The 17,758-nt window shown below is 35.7% G+C and overlaps 2 protein-coding genes across 2 annotated transcripts; one reads left to right on the forward strand and one right to left on the reverse strand.

Annotated features, from left to right (window-relative positions):
* Positions 1 to 1,235: 1,235 nt before the first annotated feature.
* On the reverse strand, positions 1,236 to 5,538 carry OR8U3 (olfactory receptor family 8 subfamily U member 3; the record flags this gene model as incomplete). The annotated part of the gene is made up of 2 exons (XM_082747806.1): positions 5,508 to 5,538; positions 1,236 to 2,317 (listed from the first exon to the last, which is right to left on the reverse strand). Exon 2 carries the CDS (start codon positions 2,193 to 2,195, stop codon positions 1,236 to 1,238), a length of 960 nt encoding a protein of 319 aa, XP_082603932.1. The 5' UTR covers positions 2,196 to 2,317; positions 5,508 to 5,538.
* An 11,081-nt stretch (positions 5,539 to 16,619) lies between these two features.
* On the forward strand, positions 16,620 to 17,576 carry LOC309872839 (olfactory receptor 8U3-like; the record flags this gene model as incomplete). Its single annotated transcript, XM_082747810.1, has 1 exon — positions 16,620 to 17,576. One exon carries the CDS (start codon positions 16,620 to 16,622, stop codon positions 17,574 to 17,576), a length of 957 nt encoding a protein of 318 aa, XP_082603936.1.
* Between the last annotated feature and the right edge of the window lie 182 nt (positions 17,577 to 17,758).

Raw genomic sequence — 17,758 nt, forward strand, 5'->3', positions numbered from 1 at the left:
TGAGGAGAACACAGGCAGCAACCTCTTCGACCTCAGCCGCAGCAACATCTTCCTAGGAACATCGCCGAAGGCAAGGGAAGCAAGGGCAAAAATGAACTATTGGGATTTCATCAAGATCAAAAGCTTTTGCACAGCAAAGGAAACATTTAATAAAATCAAAAGACAACTGACAGAATGGGAGAAGATATTTGCAAATGACATATCAGATAAAGGACTAGTGTCCAGAATCTATAAAGAACTTAGCAAACTCAACACCCAAAGAACAAATAATCCAATCAAGAAATGGGCAGAGAACATGAACAGACATTTCTGCAAAGAAGACATCCAGATGGCCAACGGACACATGAAAAAGTGCTCCATATCACTGGGCATCAGGTAAATCCAAATCAAAACCACAATGAGGTATCACCTCACACCAGTCAGAATGGCTAAAAGCAACAAGTCAGGAAATGACAGATGCTGGCGAGGATGCGGAGAAAGGGGAACCCTCCTACACTGTTGGTGGGAATGCAAGCTGGTGCAGCCACTCTGGAAAACAGCATGGAGGTTCCTCAAAATGTTGAAAATAGAACTGCCCTATGACCCAGCAATAGCACTACTGGGTATTTACCCTAAAGATACAAACGTAGTGATCCAAAGGGGCACGTGCACCCAAATGTTTATAGCAGCAATGTCCACAATAGCCAAACTATGGAAAGAACCTAGATGTCCATCAACAGATGAATGTATAAGAAGATGTGGTATATATACACAATGGAATACTATGCAGCCATCAAAAGAAATGAAATTTTGCCATTTGCGACAACATGGATGGAACTAGAGCGTATCATGCTTAGCGAAATAAGTCAAGTGGAGAAAGACAACTATCATATGATCTCCCTGATATGAGGAAGTGGTGATGCAACATGGGGGCTTAAGTGGGTAGAAGAAGAATCAATGAAACAAATGGAATTGGGAGGGAGACAAACCATAAGTGACTCTTAATCTCACAAAACAAACTGAGGGTTGCTGGGGGGAGGGAGGTTGGGAGAAGCGGGTGGAATTATGAACATTGGGGAGAGTATGGGCTTTGGTGAGTGCTGTGAAGTGTGTAAACCTGGTGATTCACAGACCTGTACCCCTGGGGATAAAAATATATGTTTATAAAAAATAAAAAATTTAAAAAAAAAGGAAATGTCAGAAGGAGAAAGCTTGATTTATTTATCTTCTTGCATTCAATAAAGAATTTATTATTGTTATTTCCTTAATTTTAACAGCTTTAAGGTTTCACAACATTTATCCAAGGCTTTCTTTGAGGCATCCTTCACCTCTTTGTTCCTTAGACTATAGATCAGGGGGTTCAACATCGGGATCACCACTGTGTAAAATACAGATGCCATTTTATCTGTGTCCAGGGAATGATTTGATTTAGGCTGTAGGTACATAAAGATCAAGGTGCCATAGAAAATAGTGACAGCCACCATATGGGAGCCACAGGTAGAAATGGCCTTGCGTCGCCCCTGGGTAGAGCGGATCCTTAATATGGCGGCAATGATAAAGATGTAGGAGGTGAGGACGATGGAAGAGGAACAGATCATATCAAAACCAGCAAAGGCAAAGATCAGAATTTCCTTGATGTGTGTGTCTGAACAGGACAGAGCCAAGAGAGGGAGGTCATCACAGTAGAAATGGTTAATTACGTTGGGGCCACAGTAAGTTAGACGGAAGGTAATAATGGTATGGAATAGGGCAACCAGAAAGCTGTATATATATGGCACTGCCACTAATTGAATGCAGAGTCTTCTTGACATCAGTGTTGAATAGTGCAGAGGACTACAGATAGCTACATAGCGATCATAGGCCATGGAAGACAAAAGGAAACACTCAGTGATCATGAAGGTGAGAAAACAGCCCAGCTGTGTTGCACAAGCATGGAAAGAAATAGTATTGAGTTCCACAACAAAATTCACCATCATCTTTGGTGTGATAGCAGAGGAGTAGCAAACATCAACAAAGGCCAAGTGACTGAGGAAATAGTACATAGGTGTGTGGAGTCGAGCATCAATCCTGATTAAGGTTATCAACCCCAGGTTGCCCAGCACTGTGACCAGATAGATAATGAAAAACACCACAAAGCATGGGGCCTGAAGCTCTGGCCGGTCTGTAATTCCCTTTAGAATGAACTCAGTGACATAGGTGATATTGACATTGGCCATTTATCCCAGTGAATTTTGTTGATTTTGTTGCAAGTTGAAGAATACAAATGATGCTTCTCATGGCCCTTGTCACTGTTGACAAAAGATGATTGCTGGTGTCTTCTTGCCTTGAACCATGTTGTCTTGTGGGCAAAAAGTACACGTTAGCTCTCTGATGACATGCATCCTTATCTCAGGGAGAGGAGTCCCATGCTCTCAGAATAGCTTTCTTGAAAGTTGTTTTGCTTTGTAATTTTTAAGAACATGGAAGGGTGCTGGTTAAAATTGCAATACCACCTGATAGAAAACACTTGAGGCCACTAAGATTTCAGTGTTTTTGTTGCTACTATCTTTTCTTTGTATGCATATAAATATAGCAGCACAGAAACAGGTAACTCATAAATGAAGCTATGTTAATATTAATATTAAGGTGGAGTTTGGATTCCAAACTCAAGAAACTTTTAAATCACCCTAGAAACAAGACTACCTACAGACATTTGTTAAAGTGCTCATACAAAAGAGCATTTATGATTTTGTATCTACCTTACTATTCTCTGGATTATTTTATCAATTCCTCTAATTTTTTAAAAGTATTTTTTTTCATAGTCTCCAATTATTTTCTATAGGTTGTTCTAAAGCAAACACTGTCTCAAAGTCTTCCTAATTATTCTGTCATTTCCACATCTCTGTCAATTTTGAGGGAAAGTCTTCAAAATCACTGACATATTTCAGCTGAAGATTTACTTAATAAGCACTGTTGTTTCATTGTATCCTTCCTAAAGTGAGTTTTGTCTTAAAGTTGACTGCACATTGAATCACATATGGAGTGTTTTAACAACTCAATGCCCAGGAACCCCCTACCAGTTTAATCAAAATGTCTGGTTAGTACCCAGGCATCAGTATTTTAAAGTCCCCCAGGGGATTCCTATATACAGACATGTTTGGGAAAAAGTAGCCTAAAAAACAAATTCATGAGAATGGCAAGCAAAAATCAGCCATATTTTCAAACTTACTTTTATTTCTCTTTTGGTTTTGTTTGCCTGACCTATGGCTGAATATGTTTGAGTAACAGTGACTCCACCATGCCAGAGGAAATCACATTGGAGTATGGCTATTTCTACTCACATGAAAAGACTCACCAAAGGATATGTGGACAAGAATATTTTCAAGAAAATTAATTTTCAATCCCTCCATTATTTTTATCTGTTCATTTCTGAAACTCATTTGTCTGAGAAGGCATCTGTGATCTTGGTTTTTTGTTTGTTTTGTTTTCATCTTCCCTTTTCAAAACTCACACTTTTCACATTTCACAAATGCAAGGTGTATCTCTCACTTACCTGGAATGTGTGTATGATTCCTTGCTCCAACAGTTAGACATTTAGATAATTCCTTTCATATGACTGCATAAATATACCCCCATCTCATTAATAAGATAAATTTCAAATAAAAGTTAAATCCATATTGAACAATTATGCATCAACATTGGGAGTATATCAGTTATTTTAATCACTTACTTGTGATTACAGCTCAAATAGAAATATTTTACTAATGTAATATATAAAAGCTATAGAATCTATTGTTACAATAATAAAATTCTAGTGTGTGTGTGCATGTATTTGAGTTTTAGGGGAGTAAGGAAAAATGACCAGGGAAATACTTTCTATAACATAATATATTACATTAGGTTTACTTTTTCTTTTGATGGAAATTGAATGAACAAATGAATTTAAGGACAAAAAAATGTTTTATGCTACCTAATTTTACAAAGGAGTCTCTTATTTTCAATGGATGATGGCAATTATTTATTACCATGATATTACACTATTTTTAGGCATATATGTGTATGTATGTATACATATATCTGTATATACATAAATTCATATATATATGAATGCCAATACTTATAACATGAAAAACTACATCTTTTATACCTATTTGAGCTATTGGTGAAACATTTTAGATGTTTACTTAACTATGTATAGCAAGACAAATACTTGTTATTTTCAGTTATTTGAGTACCAAATTAATTGGTGATGATCATTTTTAGTCTGTAGTTGGATCTTGTTTTTAACAAAAAAGAACTTCATTTATTTGGTTCTCCATCAGTCTTTATAAGATTCCATTTTGCCCATCGAGGTTCTCAAAACATAGTTTTTGAGCACATTAAATCTTTTCGTTGTACAAATTCTTTAAGGGTTTGCCTCTGCTTTATAAGGATTAGGGAACTACCCCTGATGTGTCTACACACTTTGGCAATTAACATAATGGGAAAATTTTACACAGAAAATGAGTTCAATAGACAGGGAAGAAGGAAATAGTCATTGATAATCCTCTTCTCTCCTATCCATTGCTCTATACACCAAGTTATTCTCTATTTACTCACTGTCTAGTCTTATCCAGGTCTTGCTCCCTGCTTTTTATAAGGGTCTGTATGGTTTCTCCAAGCCAAGCATCCATCATTCCAGGGCTTCACCAAGATCGCTTTCTTCTCCAGAGCTTACCAGGCTCCAGAGGCACACTGAACACCACCAGTATACTAGGTGTACAGGTGTACAGATGTGCAGACAATGTGACTTCTTCAGCCATCAGTGCTCCCTTTGTGTGTCCCAAAACACATACCAATGACATGGCATAACATAAAAAAGGGTTAGGAAGCATGGGTGTAAGACTGATTGTCTTAAAACCCTTCTTGAGGCATCAAGAACATCTCTTCTGAGAAGCAAAATTAGAAAAATGAAATCCAGTGGATTTCTATTTTATGTCAGGATTCAAAAATTATAGTGAGTACTCATTCTTTATTTATTACAAAACATTTGGTGTTTCCAAAGGCCAAGAGAGATAAACACTGTTACCAGCACTTAAGTGTAGAGCCATTCTTGGTCGTCCATTCTTATAATAGAATTTTAGACAGAAAAACCCACCCGCTCATGTATTTCTACTCCATTGGCTATATAATAACAACTAGCTTTCGTGGGTACTACTGTAGGACAGAGGGTGATTCAAGATTATCTTGCTAACTCAATATGAGGTCATTTAAAGGAATGACAAACAGACAAACAGAAGGGAGGAAGGTAGGGATGGAAAGAAGGACAGAGAATTGGAGATGAAGAAGGAAGCAGACATCCTTTAGAAAGTTCCGAAAAGCAAAGAGTGTAACAATAAGGAGTATGAAACTAAGAAATGCAGTTAGGATGTTATAGGCATTTTCTCTAAAAGCAGGCTCATTCATTCCATCGACTACCACAACTCACCAAGAGGAGAGGTTTCTAATGGAAAACCTAGTCATTGGTAGAGCATTGGTGATTCACTCCATATACAAATTCCATGACTCACCTGGGCTTAGCAATAATCCTAAGCTATGAGTGAGCTCATTCTGAAGTTGTTTGGGTGATTTATTAGTTCCTAGATCCCTTTGGGTTTAAATTTGAACCTCTGGAGATATCTGAGAGCTTTTTTATCTGGAGATATCTGGAGACATCTGAGAGTTTTCTTTCTTATTTTTCTCAAATTAAGATGAGCTGAACAAATTATATTGGGGAGTTTAAAAAATCTTTTTAATTATCTATATTCCTAAAGGGACCATACTTCAAGTATACCAATCAAACAATTTCCATGAAGGAAAAAGTAGACTATACTACTAGAAACAATATGAAAAGACTGTGAACCTTGGTTCATTTGAATAAAAATACAAGTTTTGTGAAAGGAAAAGACTAACACTTAAATCTTGAGTAACTAACGTGTTAGACCTTAGACAATGTCCATATATTTTTGGTCCTCAATTGTAAAATCAAATAAAAATTGTACATCCTTTATGATTTTGTGAGGATTGAATAAATTCATATATGGGAAGGATTCAGTAAACTCTATGGTAAGTAAGTTTTCAGAAGATGTTTTTTTAAAAAGTAAAAGGAGAGGTGCCTGGGTGGTTCAGTGGGTTAAGCCTCTGCCTTCAGCTCAGGTCATAATGCCAGGATCCTAGGATGGAGCCCCGCATCGGGCTCTCTGCTCAGAAGGGAACCTGCTTCCCCCTCTTTCTTTCCCTGCCTCTCTGCCTACTTATGATCTCTCTCTCTCTCTCTCTCTCTGTCAAATAAATAAAATCTTAAAAAAAAAAAAACTAAGAGAAAACAAAAAGTAAATAAAGCCAAAATAATCCAAAATCATACCTGAAAACCAGTTTCAGATTCTACCTTGGTGAGTCTATATAAAAAAGAAAATGTATTTTTATTAATAGTAAAATCCAGTTTCTTACCAAATTTCAAACTAGAAAGCCATTTTTAAGCCTAGTATATATCATACATTACTAGATAAGTGTGTGTGTAAAACAAAACTCATAGAAGAAGCAAACATTCCTGGAAAATGTTTCTACTGCTTCCAAGTTCTCCCAGTCTTTTGTACTTTCCAATCCAACCTTTCCCTCCACCACTGAAGCCAGTTCTTTATAGCTTGTCTGATAATTATCCTACTGATACAGACAATGAACACTCTTCAGTTCTTTGTCAGATTTCCTCTGGAACCTGAAAAAATGTATATTGTATCCTTATCATTTAATAAACCACACTTTTTTCAGCTTTTATTTCTTAATCATGGTAAAAACATTTCACATGAGATGGAACCTCTTTGGCAATTTCTTAAGTGCACAATACAGCACTGTTAACTATAGACAAAATGTTGCACAGCAGAGCCCTAGAACATATGGACCTTTTCTACCCATTGACAAACAACTCTCATTTCCTTCAACCCCCGGTCCCTGGAAGCCACCATTCTACTCTTTCTATGAGTCAATGTTAGACGCCTCATTCTTCTACTTAGAATAATGCAGTGTTCATCCTTCTGTAGCTGGCTTATTGCACTTAGTGTAATATCCTCATGTTCTCACATATGGCAGAATTTCCTCCTTCTTCACAGCTGAAGGATATTCTATTGTAGGTATATGCCATATTTTCTTTATGGGCATTTAAGTTGCTTCTGCACTGTGGTTATTGGGAATAATGATGCAAGAAATGTGAGGATTTTGATATCTCTTCTAGATCTTGATTTCAAGTTTTTGAGATATATATCCAAAAGTGAGATTGATGAAGGATAAGGTAGTTCTATTTTCATTTTTTTGAGGAAGCCTCTATAACGTTTTCCATAGCAGCTATACCATAGTGTATTCCTATCAATTAGGTATAAGACAATTTCTCCACATCCTTACCAATACTAACCCTTGCATTCAATTTTTGAAGGTCTTACAACTAATTATTTGCATCTTTTTCAATGTAAACATCCAGGGTCATCTAACTTAACATGGTCATTTAAACAGATGAGGAAACTAAGCCTTCTCAACTTAAACAATTCTCTCAGCTTTCTCCTATAAATAGATAGAAGAACATCTCTCTTCACTAATGATAATATATACAAACATTTATTTAGGGTCACTCATATTGTTCCAGGCACTTGTGTTTTGTGTGTGTGTCTGTGTGTAATTTTTATTTATTTATATATGATATTATATAAATTTTTATACATTATATGTACATTTAATTTTCACAACAATCCTGTGATATAACTATTATTATTACTGTCAAAGGAGGAAACAAAAGTATAGAGAGATTGGGCATCTTGCTTAAGGTCACCCACTGAGTAAGTGAAAAATCATATTTTGACCCCAGAGACATAACCATGAATTGGTTGTGAATTCTCGTCCTTTCTCTGCTTTAAGCATACACAGAGTAACCACATCTCCTAAACATGCATGAGAGCTGGATCCAACTGAATGCAGCCATAAGGAGGTTGTGACAAGAGGTTTGATGGCACCAAGAGAGGGAGGTCAGTGCCCTTCGTCCCTGCCCCTGCTCTCGCCTCACTTTGGTACCATGTCTTAAGCAGAAGATGCAACCCTCCCTCTGGGTTCCTCCAGTCAGCCCCTCATCCACAGCCTTCCTCCCATTGGGCTCTTCCAACTCCCTATGTCCCTCCAAACCTTGAAGTAGTGATATGATTGCACTTTTCTTAGGTTCTAAGTGCATTACAATTCTTTGCTTGTTAACATCTCTTCATTTGAATTATATAGTTTTATTCTCAGGAATCTGATCAATAATTCTCAAATTCCTTTGCAAGTAATCTCACTTTTTTGTTGTTTTTGAAAATTAAACGTTTTGGGAAGTTTCTAGTCAGTAAGATCACTTCTATTTAAGTGGAGGTGGGTGTATTCTAAGACCTTTGGGTAAATGAAGAACCCAAGATGGGATTTAAAGAATGGATAAGATTACTATTCCTAGAAATGAGGAAATGATCTGTAAGGTACATGGATTTTTACTACATGCTTAATATATTAACTCAACATTTTATTCATGTGATCAAAATTATGTATCTTCAGTGAGATATGTGTGGATATGAGGAAGCAAAAACATTTTTTGAGAATTGTCAGGTGGGATCTAGTCTGACACTAAAAGCTAAGCTGTAGTATCATATCAATAATATTAATGATATGTCAATAATTTCACAGAGCACCAACATGAGAAAAGTTTACTGGGTAATGGTAATGAAGCAAGACAAAAAGAGAGTCACTCAGTAATAATGTCATAGATCTAGACAAAATCGAGAACACTGTGTCTAAACCACAAAAATGGTCAAACATCTTTTCCATCTGGCTAATATAAGGGACTGTGTCTTCTTTACCAACTAAAGCTTTAACCTGACTCCAATTTGTCCATGTTCTAAATAAGAACCATTAACATATCAAATCATAAAAACACAGTCACTCAATGACTGCAACTAATCCAGAGTGCAAACATGCTTTCTTGAACCCTATCATAAATAAATTCACAGGATAAAATCCCATATCAAGCTTGATATCTAAGCCCCCTTATTGAGATGGACCTGTTTCCCATGGTGTTCAACCTCCCTTGTTGAAACAAGTAACAGTAACACAACTTTGACTAGAGGTTCTCGCTGGAGGTCTTTGTCTGGAGAACACTGATAGATGAAATGGTGTGAATTCTGGGATTTATTTCAAAATAAATTTGGGGGGCTAGTGAATGGGGAAGGAAGTATGGATAAAATAAATCCAAACAATTAATGTAGACTCTGAAGCTGGACAATTGTTATTGGGGTAGGGATTATTATATCAAATCTTCTCATTTTGTGTGTCTTTGAAAATGTCCCTACTAAAAATATTTACTACTAATAATTTATTAATTAAAAAGATAAACACATTTTAAAATTTGTAAGTAGTCATACTAGCTGGTGAGGTTAAAATATCAATGCATCTCTATTAAAAGTATTATCAAGGAGACCAGGAAATCTGTACAAAACAAAAATAAGAGAAATAAAATTTTTAAAGAAAGGAATAAAAACATGTTTCATAAATAATGTGACCAGCAAAACCCAAGGAAATCAATGAATCATAATAATTAAATTTCACCAGAAATGGCACTCTTACTTACCAGAAATGTTAAAAACACGATGGTGATCACAGCTTTGTAATAAAGCTTGAAATCAGGTAGCGTGATGCCCCCAGTTTTATTTTTTTTTTTCAACATTTCCTTAGCGATTCGGGTTCTCTTCTGATTCCATACAAATTTTAGGATTATTTGCTCCAGCTCTTTGAAAAATACTGGTGGAATTTTGATCGGAATGGTATTAAAAGTATAGATTGCTCTAGGCAGTATAGACATTTTAACAATGTTTATTCTTCTGATCCAAGAGCATGGAATGGTCTTCCATCTTTTTGTGTCTTCTTCAATTTCTTTCATGGGTGTTCTGTAGTTCCTTAAGTACAGTTCCTTTACCTCTTTGGTTAGGTTTATTCCCAGGTATCTTATGGTTCTTGGTGCTATATTAAATGGAATCGATTCTCTAATTTCCCTTTCTGTATTTTCATTGTTAGTGTATAAGAAAGCCACTGATTTATGTACATTGACTTTGCTCCAGTGGAGACATACAAATGGCTATCAGACACATGAAAAAATGTTCATCATCACTAGCCATCACGGAGATTCAAAGTAAAACCACATTGAGATACCACCTTACACCAGTTATATTGGCCAAAATTAGCAAGACAGGAAACAACATGTGTTGGAGAGGATGTGGATAAAGGGGAACCCTCTTACACTGTTGGTGGGAATGCAAGTTGGTGCAGCCACTTTGGAGAACAGTGTGGAGATTCCTCAAGAAATTAAAAATAGAGCTTCCCTATGACCCTGCAATTGCACTAGTGGGTATTTTTACCCCAAAAATACAGATGTAGTGAAAAGAAGGGCCATCTGTACCCCAATGTTTATAGCAACAATGGCCACGGTCGCCAAACTGGAAAGAACCAAGATGCCCTTCAACGGACGAATGGATGAGGAAGATGTGGTCCATATACACTATGGAGTATTATGCCTCCATCAGAAAGGATGAATACCCAAACTTTGTAGCAACATGGACAGGACTGGAAGAGATTATGCTGAGTAAAATAAGTCTAGCAGAGAAAGTCAATTATCATATGGTTTCACTTATTTGTGGAGCATAACAAATAGCATGGGGGACATAGGGAGATGGAGAGGAGAAGGGAGTTGAGGGAAACTGGAAGACTATGGACTCTGAAAAACAATCTGAGGGTTTTGAAGGGGCAGGGGGTGGGAGGTCGGGGTACCAGGTGGTGGGTATTATAGAGGGCATGGATTGCATGGAGCACTGGGTGTGGTGCAAAAATGATGAATACTGTTATGCTAAAAATAAATAAAAAATAAATTTAAAAAAAAAAACACAAAAAAATATAAAAAATTTAAAAAAAAATTTTACACATAAAAAAAAAAAAAAAAAACCCACAATGGTGTCGGGCACCTGGGTGGTGTATTGGTTGAGTATCTAACTCTTGATTTCGGCTCAGGTCATGATCTTAGGCTTGTGAGATCAACCCCATTTCAGGTTCCATGCTCAGTGCAGAGACTGCTTGACTCTCTCCCCCTCCCTCCCCCCCACCCCCCAAATAAATAAGTAAATCTTAAAAAAAAAAAAATGGGAAAAATCTATTAACAATCTTGTGAGGTCTATTATATATGTGTGTATTGAACTAAGACATACTCAAAAATATTCAAATAAAAAGGCACTAAATAAATATAGAAATAATAATCTACTATGTTGTTTCTTTTCTTTTAGGTCATTTTATTCAAATTATTCCCCTAATTACTGAATATTATTTTTAAAGTGTTTATTTTATTTATATTATTTTATTTATCATGTAGCTCAGAGTCTAATGAGAGAGACAGACAAAGAAAATGCATATAATATAGCATGAGAAATATAACAGTGACTTAAGGAAGACACAGTATCCTGAGAAATAATCAATCAGCATTCTTTCTTCTTTGGAAGATTAGTTAAGAGAAAATTATGTGAATTTAGTGAAAATTTTACCAAGATGTTAACTTTTGACCTTGTATTAAGAAGATGAGAGATTTAGTCATTACAGAGAGAAAAAACTATGGGATAATATTTCAGCGATACAGAATATGCAAAGACAAAATGGATAGCTACAATCAATGAAGGAAACAATTTTGTGGTGGACAGGAAAGGAAAAAGCAGGAGAAATTAGAAAAGACAGTCAGGATACACAACATTGTAGATCATAATAATGAGTTTTGCCTAAACCCCATATGTAGAAACATTACAATTTGTGGAATTAAAAATGGAAAAAAAAATTACATGTTGCAACTGATGTGTATTCCCTGAAAAATGAGAGAATTTAGAGGTGTGATTAACAGTTTACTATTCCCTGGGTGTGATGTGGAATTCATTGTTAGAGTGGGATTCTTGTTTGGGAAAGAATAAGAATTACTTTTTGATTCACATGTATGTAGACATTTTTATACCTTGTCTGGCACATAATAAGCACCCAATGAATTTTAGTGCTTCTTATTATGACCATTAATATTCTACTCATAATCATTATATGATCAATTTGTAGTTTGCAAAGTAATTAAAATCTGTTATGCGTTTACTCTTCAAAATAACCCCTTGCTATTAGTAGCATTTTCATTTCTTAATTGAGGCTCAGAATTTATGGCCTTCGCAAGAGCACATGTGTAGACAGCAGAAGGGTCTGCTTGCAAACCTAGATCTGATTCCACATCCCCTTCTCTTCCCACTACAATATCTTATCTCCCAAAGGAAGGCAGTTCAAGGTAGAGGAAATAGCCATCCCTGAGGAATCAGATGATAATCTCCACACACTCAAACTAAACTGCAGATTCATTAATTCTACTCTGAAACTTTATGTTTGCTGAAATGGGTTTCATTTAATATGTCCCCATGAAAAAGCTGAAAACCTTGTCATTTTAATAAGGCCCCTTGAAACTGATTATCAAGTAGCCTCTGTGAAGCAATTACAGTAGGGAATTCTGTTTGCAATGAAAAGTTTTTAATAAGACACAGAGAGACAATTTCATCATCAACACTGGAGTAACTCTGACTTCAGTTTTTTCTTAATGACCAACAATTATTTAATTAAAATCACCAGATGAAGAAGGGCAGTACAGAAGCTGACATTTCCCTTAGTTTCTCAGATATTCTGAACCCTAAAATACTGGAACATTCAAAACAAATTTTGAATAAAAGAATTATAATTTTTTTTTTAAATCACAAAATGTCAAAATAGGAACTGTTACAGTTATAGTAGAAAACATGCCTTGGAAAGAAATTTAAATAACATGTAAAATCCTGATATATTGATGGTAAAAATGGTACTCATTAGTAGTAAATTTTCATATACTCTATGAGCCCAATTTAATGAAATACATAAAAATATAAAGGAAAAAGAGAAAATCAAAAGTCCCCCTAAATTTAAAGAACAGTTACCTCTGGTAGATGATATGAATTTGTATGTGACATATATTTATTTTTATATTTGCATTTCTATCTTCCCATGTATAAACTTTTATAATCAGCATACATATACATATACTTCATTTATATTCTGTAAAATATTTATTTTACAAAAGAAAGGATATATAAAAATGCTTTTGATAAATTTCTAAAACTCCAAGATATTTATTATAATCAGAAGCTAGTCAAGTTTATTGAATTATTCTAGTAAATAAAATGATACTTTTAAATTGTAAATTAATAAGAAAGACGGGTTATTTAATTAAATAACATCAAGGCAGTTGGCTATTTGGACAAAGAGTTTAGGTTCTTGTCTTAAGTCATACAACAAATTAATGAAACGTGACTTTAAAGGTTAAATGTCAACTCTCTAAAATATAAATAAAGGGGATTTGTTATTATTTTCATGTCCACACTTAGCAAAGAAAAAATAAACAGAATTGTCGCTTAAAAATTTAGAACTTCTAGAGGCGTCTGGGTGGCTCAGTGGGTTAAAGCCTCTGCCTTCAACTTAGGTCATGATCCCAGGGACCTGGGACCAAGCCCCACATGGGGCTCTCTGCTCAGCAGGGAACCTGACTTCCTCCCTCTCTCTCTCTCTCTCTCTCTCTCTCTCGGCATGCCTCTCTGTCTCGGCATGCTTGCGATCTCTGTCTGTCAAATATATAAATAAAATACCTTTTAAAAAATTTAGAACTTCTAGATATAAAACTCACTCAGCTAGATAAGACAAATGATTAAATCAGAATCCCTCTAAAATGGTCACATAGGCAGAAAGGGACAATTATAAATAATGACATTAAAAACAGTTGTAATTTAAATTGCTTGCCATTTGATTTTGCTTCTCTTTGTTTTGTTTACATAAATCAGATTGGACATACATAACCAAAGACTAGTGATTTTATGGTGAGACAGTTCTAATTTGAATATGACCTAATGTCAAATTTGTTTCCTGGACTAATCTTTTCCTAATTAGAACTTTTTAATCATAGTTGTGCCCTGGAGTGTCAGTGACCCTAAGGTAGTCATGTTGTGGAACACTGGGAATTAACTTCCTAGGGAATAAAGACTCCATTGTATAAAGCCTATATCACTCATTCACGTACACTCACTATCATTGGATAGTGTCATTGGAAGGAGGCCCCTTTGAAAACATTCAGGAGAGGATTTCTTCTACAACCAGGTAGGTTAAACAGGTATGGTTTGTCATTTCCACAGACCTTCCCCAAGTCATCCAGTTTTCCCCATTAAAAAGAAAGTAGATGACCCTGTCTGACTCCGCTCGAACTGGATGAAGCTAACATCTAAACGCAAGAATGAAATAATCCTCTTAACGCTCCCAGAATAAGCTATTCCCCTCAGTAGCTCACTGAGACTAAGGCTTCCTTTGGAGGAAATATATTTCACTGTTGACAAAACTTCAGAAATCAGTTTCTGTAGAAGACAAGCTTTTATGTATGTATTGCCTTTCTCTTAGAAGAAAATCTTGATGGGTTCAAGAAATGTGTATTAAAAAGCTATTCAGAAGTGAAAGTAATACACAAAAATGGGGGCTGGTCTTTTCAAAATCTGAAATTGATGAAAAATGTAGATTTTGCATTTTTTTCCTCTCTTTTAATGGTTGTACAAGGGAAGAAAATGAGCCTGATTCCAGTATGAGTACCAAGAAAAGTAACCCATAATAAAATTTCCACCTCTCAAACATCCAAAGTGATCCCATCAACACTTTCTCATTTCCCCTTCTGCTCTACACCCAGAGAAGGGAGATGCCAGCTCAGGAAGACAAGCCAGTTCCAAAATTCTATCCAAACACACCTTTCACAAGGTGAGCTTTGGTTCTACCAAGAAGGAAGAAAATGAATGAGAGAGAAAATTCTTTTCATGTCAGATTTTATGTATGCAAGTATGCATGTGTGTTTATACAAGTACACATATGCGTATATATATCCATACACAACACTTATATACGTTTGTATGAATACATGTATGTGTGCATGTATGTATTTTATGTAATTTTGGAGAATGCATTAGGTGCCATTTTATGGTGTTAAGCTGAGTCAATAAAGGAAGAAGAGAAAATTTAAAAGATGATTTTTCTGACCACTTAGACAAAACTGTTTCCCTTTGGGTAATACCTTTGGGGAGAAAAAGAGATTTCACACACTGTCTATATGTATATGTGTATTTGATATGGTGAGAATTTCTTATCTTTTATTTTCCTCACAAAATTAAAGTGAACTTTCACAGTCTCAGAGGTGGAAAGAGACATGTAACTCCCCAAAACCACACCATGTAAGTTGTGATAACTACAGGCGAGTTATATATGGAATAAGGTAAATTAATTCTGACTTTGGAGATGAAGGTGAGAAGACATTGAGGGCCAAGGGTCTAAGAATACTGAACATGGTGGTAATTGGAGAAAGACATGGCTTCACATGTCTTATGAATACAGAATCCAATAAGGGAAAGTGACTCACCAATAATGACTGACAGCTTGGATCCCTAAGCTGGACCAAGAGGTAATATTGATATATTCATAACTGTGGACATGAAAGCCATTGCCTTTTAAGAAATATTTTGTTTATTTATTTGAGAGAGACAGAGAGAACATGAGAGCGAGAAGGAGCACACAAACCAGGGGTGGGGTAGGGTGGGGGAAGGGCAGAGGGAGAGGGAGAAAGATTCCCTGCTGAGCAGGGAGCCAGATGCAGGGCTCCATCCCAGGCCCCTGGATCAGGACCTGAACTGAAGGCAGACACTTAAATGACTGAGTCACCCAGGCATCCAAAAGTCATTTTTGTGATAATGAAAACTTTACAAACATCATATGAAAAGAGTATTTTTTCTTGAAAATCATTCCTTCTTTTGACAAAGAGTTTGCCACCTTTTAAAAGTAAGAATGCATGCTATTGTTTTGCTGAGAATTTACCAGAAATGCTGGAAAACACTTCCAACTATAAACATTGGAAGTAATTAAAATAGAATACCATAAACACTATAATCCAAAGAACTATATTTTTAAAAATATACATATTCTATTCCTACTCACAAGCATATTATTTTTTAATTTTTAGATTGCAGTATTTGAAAATGAACTAACATATACACTTTAAAATTTGCCTAATTCACAAATAAAAACATTTAATGGTCCACTTTCCGCATCGGATATCCTGTTTACCTTTTCATTTAGCATAAGGCGTACTTATTAAAATTGAAAAAAAAAAGTATCTATTCAAAAAGACAAATTGATGCATTATGGGTTTGCTCCATGAAGAAGAAAATAAAGGGGCAGGAAATAAAAATTTGTTTTCTTTTTCTTACCCAATATAATTTTTGTTTCTTTGTTGTTTTTACTATATAGCCATCAATTTATTTTTTTATAGTTCCTCAATTTTTGACCTCAGAAAATTATGAACAGCCAGAGAGAACAGTTTGAAATGGGATGTATTTGTTTGTTTTTAAATTCCACCTCAATGAAATATAATTTCTGAAGCTAAAACACGCAAGAGTTGGCATCTGGTGACAATTCCTTGACTAAATAATTTGTCTCTGGATTTATCTTGTCTTTTTTCAGCAGTTAAGAGACTGGAATAAATGGCTGAAAGGAATAGAACCAAAGTGACGGAATTCATTCTTTTGGGTTTTTCAGTCCATAGAGAGTTTGAAGTCATTCTGTTTGTGCTCATTTCAGTGGTGTATACTCTAACTTTCATAGGGAATCTTGGGATGATTTCATTAATCCGATTGGATTCTCGACTTCACACACCCATGTACTTTTTTCTCAGTAATCTGGCCATCGTAGACCTCTGTTACTCTTCATCAGTAACCCCCAAATTCCTGGAGACCCTCCTAAGCAAGCACAAGTCTATATCTTTCTATGCATGTGCAACACAGCTGGGCTTTTTCCTGAACTTCCTGATTTCAGAGATGTTCCTTCTTGCGGTAATGGCTTATGACCGTTATGTGGCCATCTGCAATCCTCTTCTCTACATGGTGATTATGTCCCGAAAGGTGTGTATGCAACTGGTAATAGGTCCTTACTTATACAGCTTTTCTGTTGCTTTGCTCCATACAGTTGTTACTTTCCAACTGATTTACTGTGGCCCCAATATCATCAATCACTTCTATTGTGATGATGTCCCTTTGATGGCCCTCGCCTGCTCGGACACCAGCCTCAAAGAAATCTTGATTTTCATCTTTGCTGGATTCAACATGATCAGCTCTTTGACAACAGTTCTTATTTCTTACTTATACATAGTGGCCGCCATCTTGAAAATCCAATCTACAGAAGGGAGGTGCAAAGCTTTTTCTACTTGTGCCTCTCACCTGACTGCTGTGACTATATTCTATGGGACTCTGATCTTCATGTATCTGCAGCCAAAATCAAACCATTCCCTTGACACAGACAAAATGGCCTCTGTGTTCTACACAATAGTAATTCCTATGCTAAACCCCATGATCTATAGCTTGAGGAACCAAGAGGTAAAAAATGCCTTAAGGAAAGCAATTGACAAATGTTATGTCCTGTTTTTAACAAACTTTAAAAAATGACTTGGAGTAATGTCTAACTTGGAGTAATGCCATATGTAGATACATTGTTTTTATAATCTTTTACAAGCTTTTGATGGGGTAAATTCATTTTTACCACCCTTTATATGAATAAAATTATTTTGTACATGAATTATATTTTTCATATAGTCTATAATAAGATGAAATGTTTAAAGGAGTAGAAT

Source organism: Mustela nivalis, assembly GCF_964662115.1.
Source record: "Mustela nivalis genome assembly, chromosome: 9".
NCBI classification, from domain to species: domain Eukaryota; kingdom Metazoa; phylum Chordata; class Mammalia; order Carnivora; family Mustelidae; genus Mustela; species Mustela nivalis.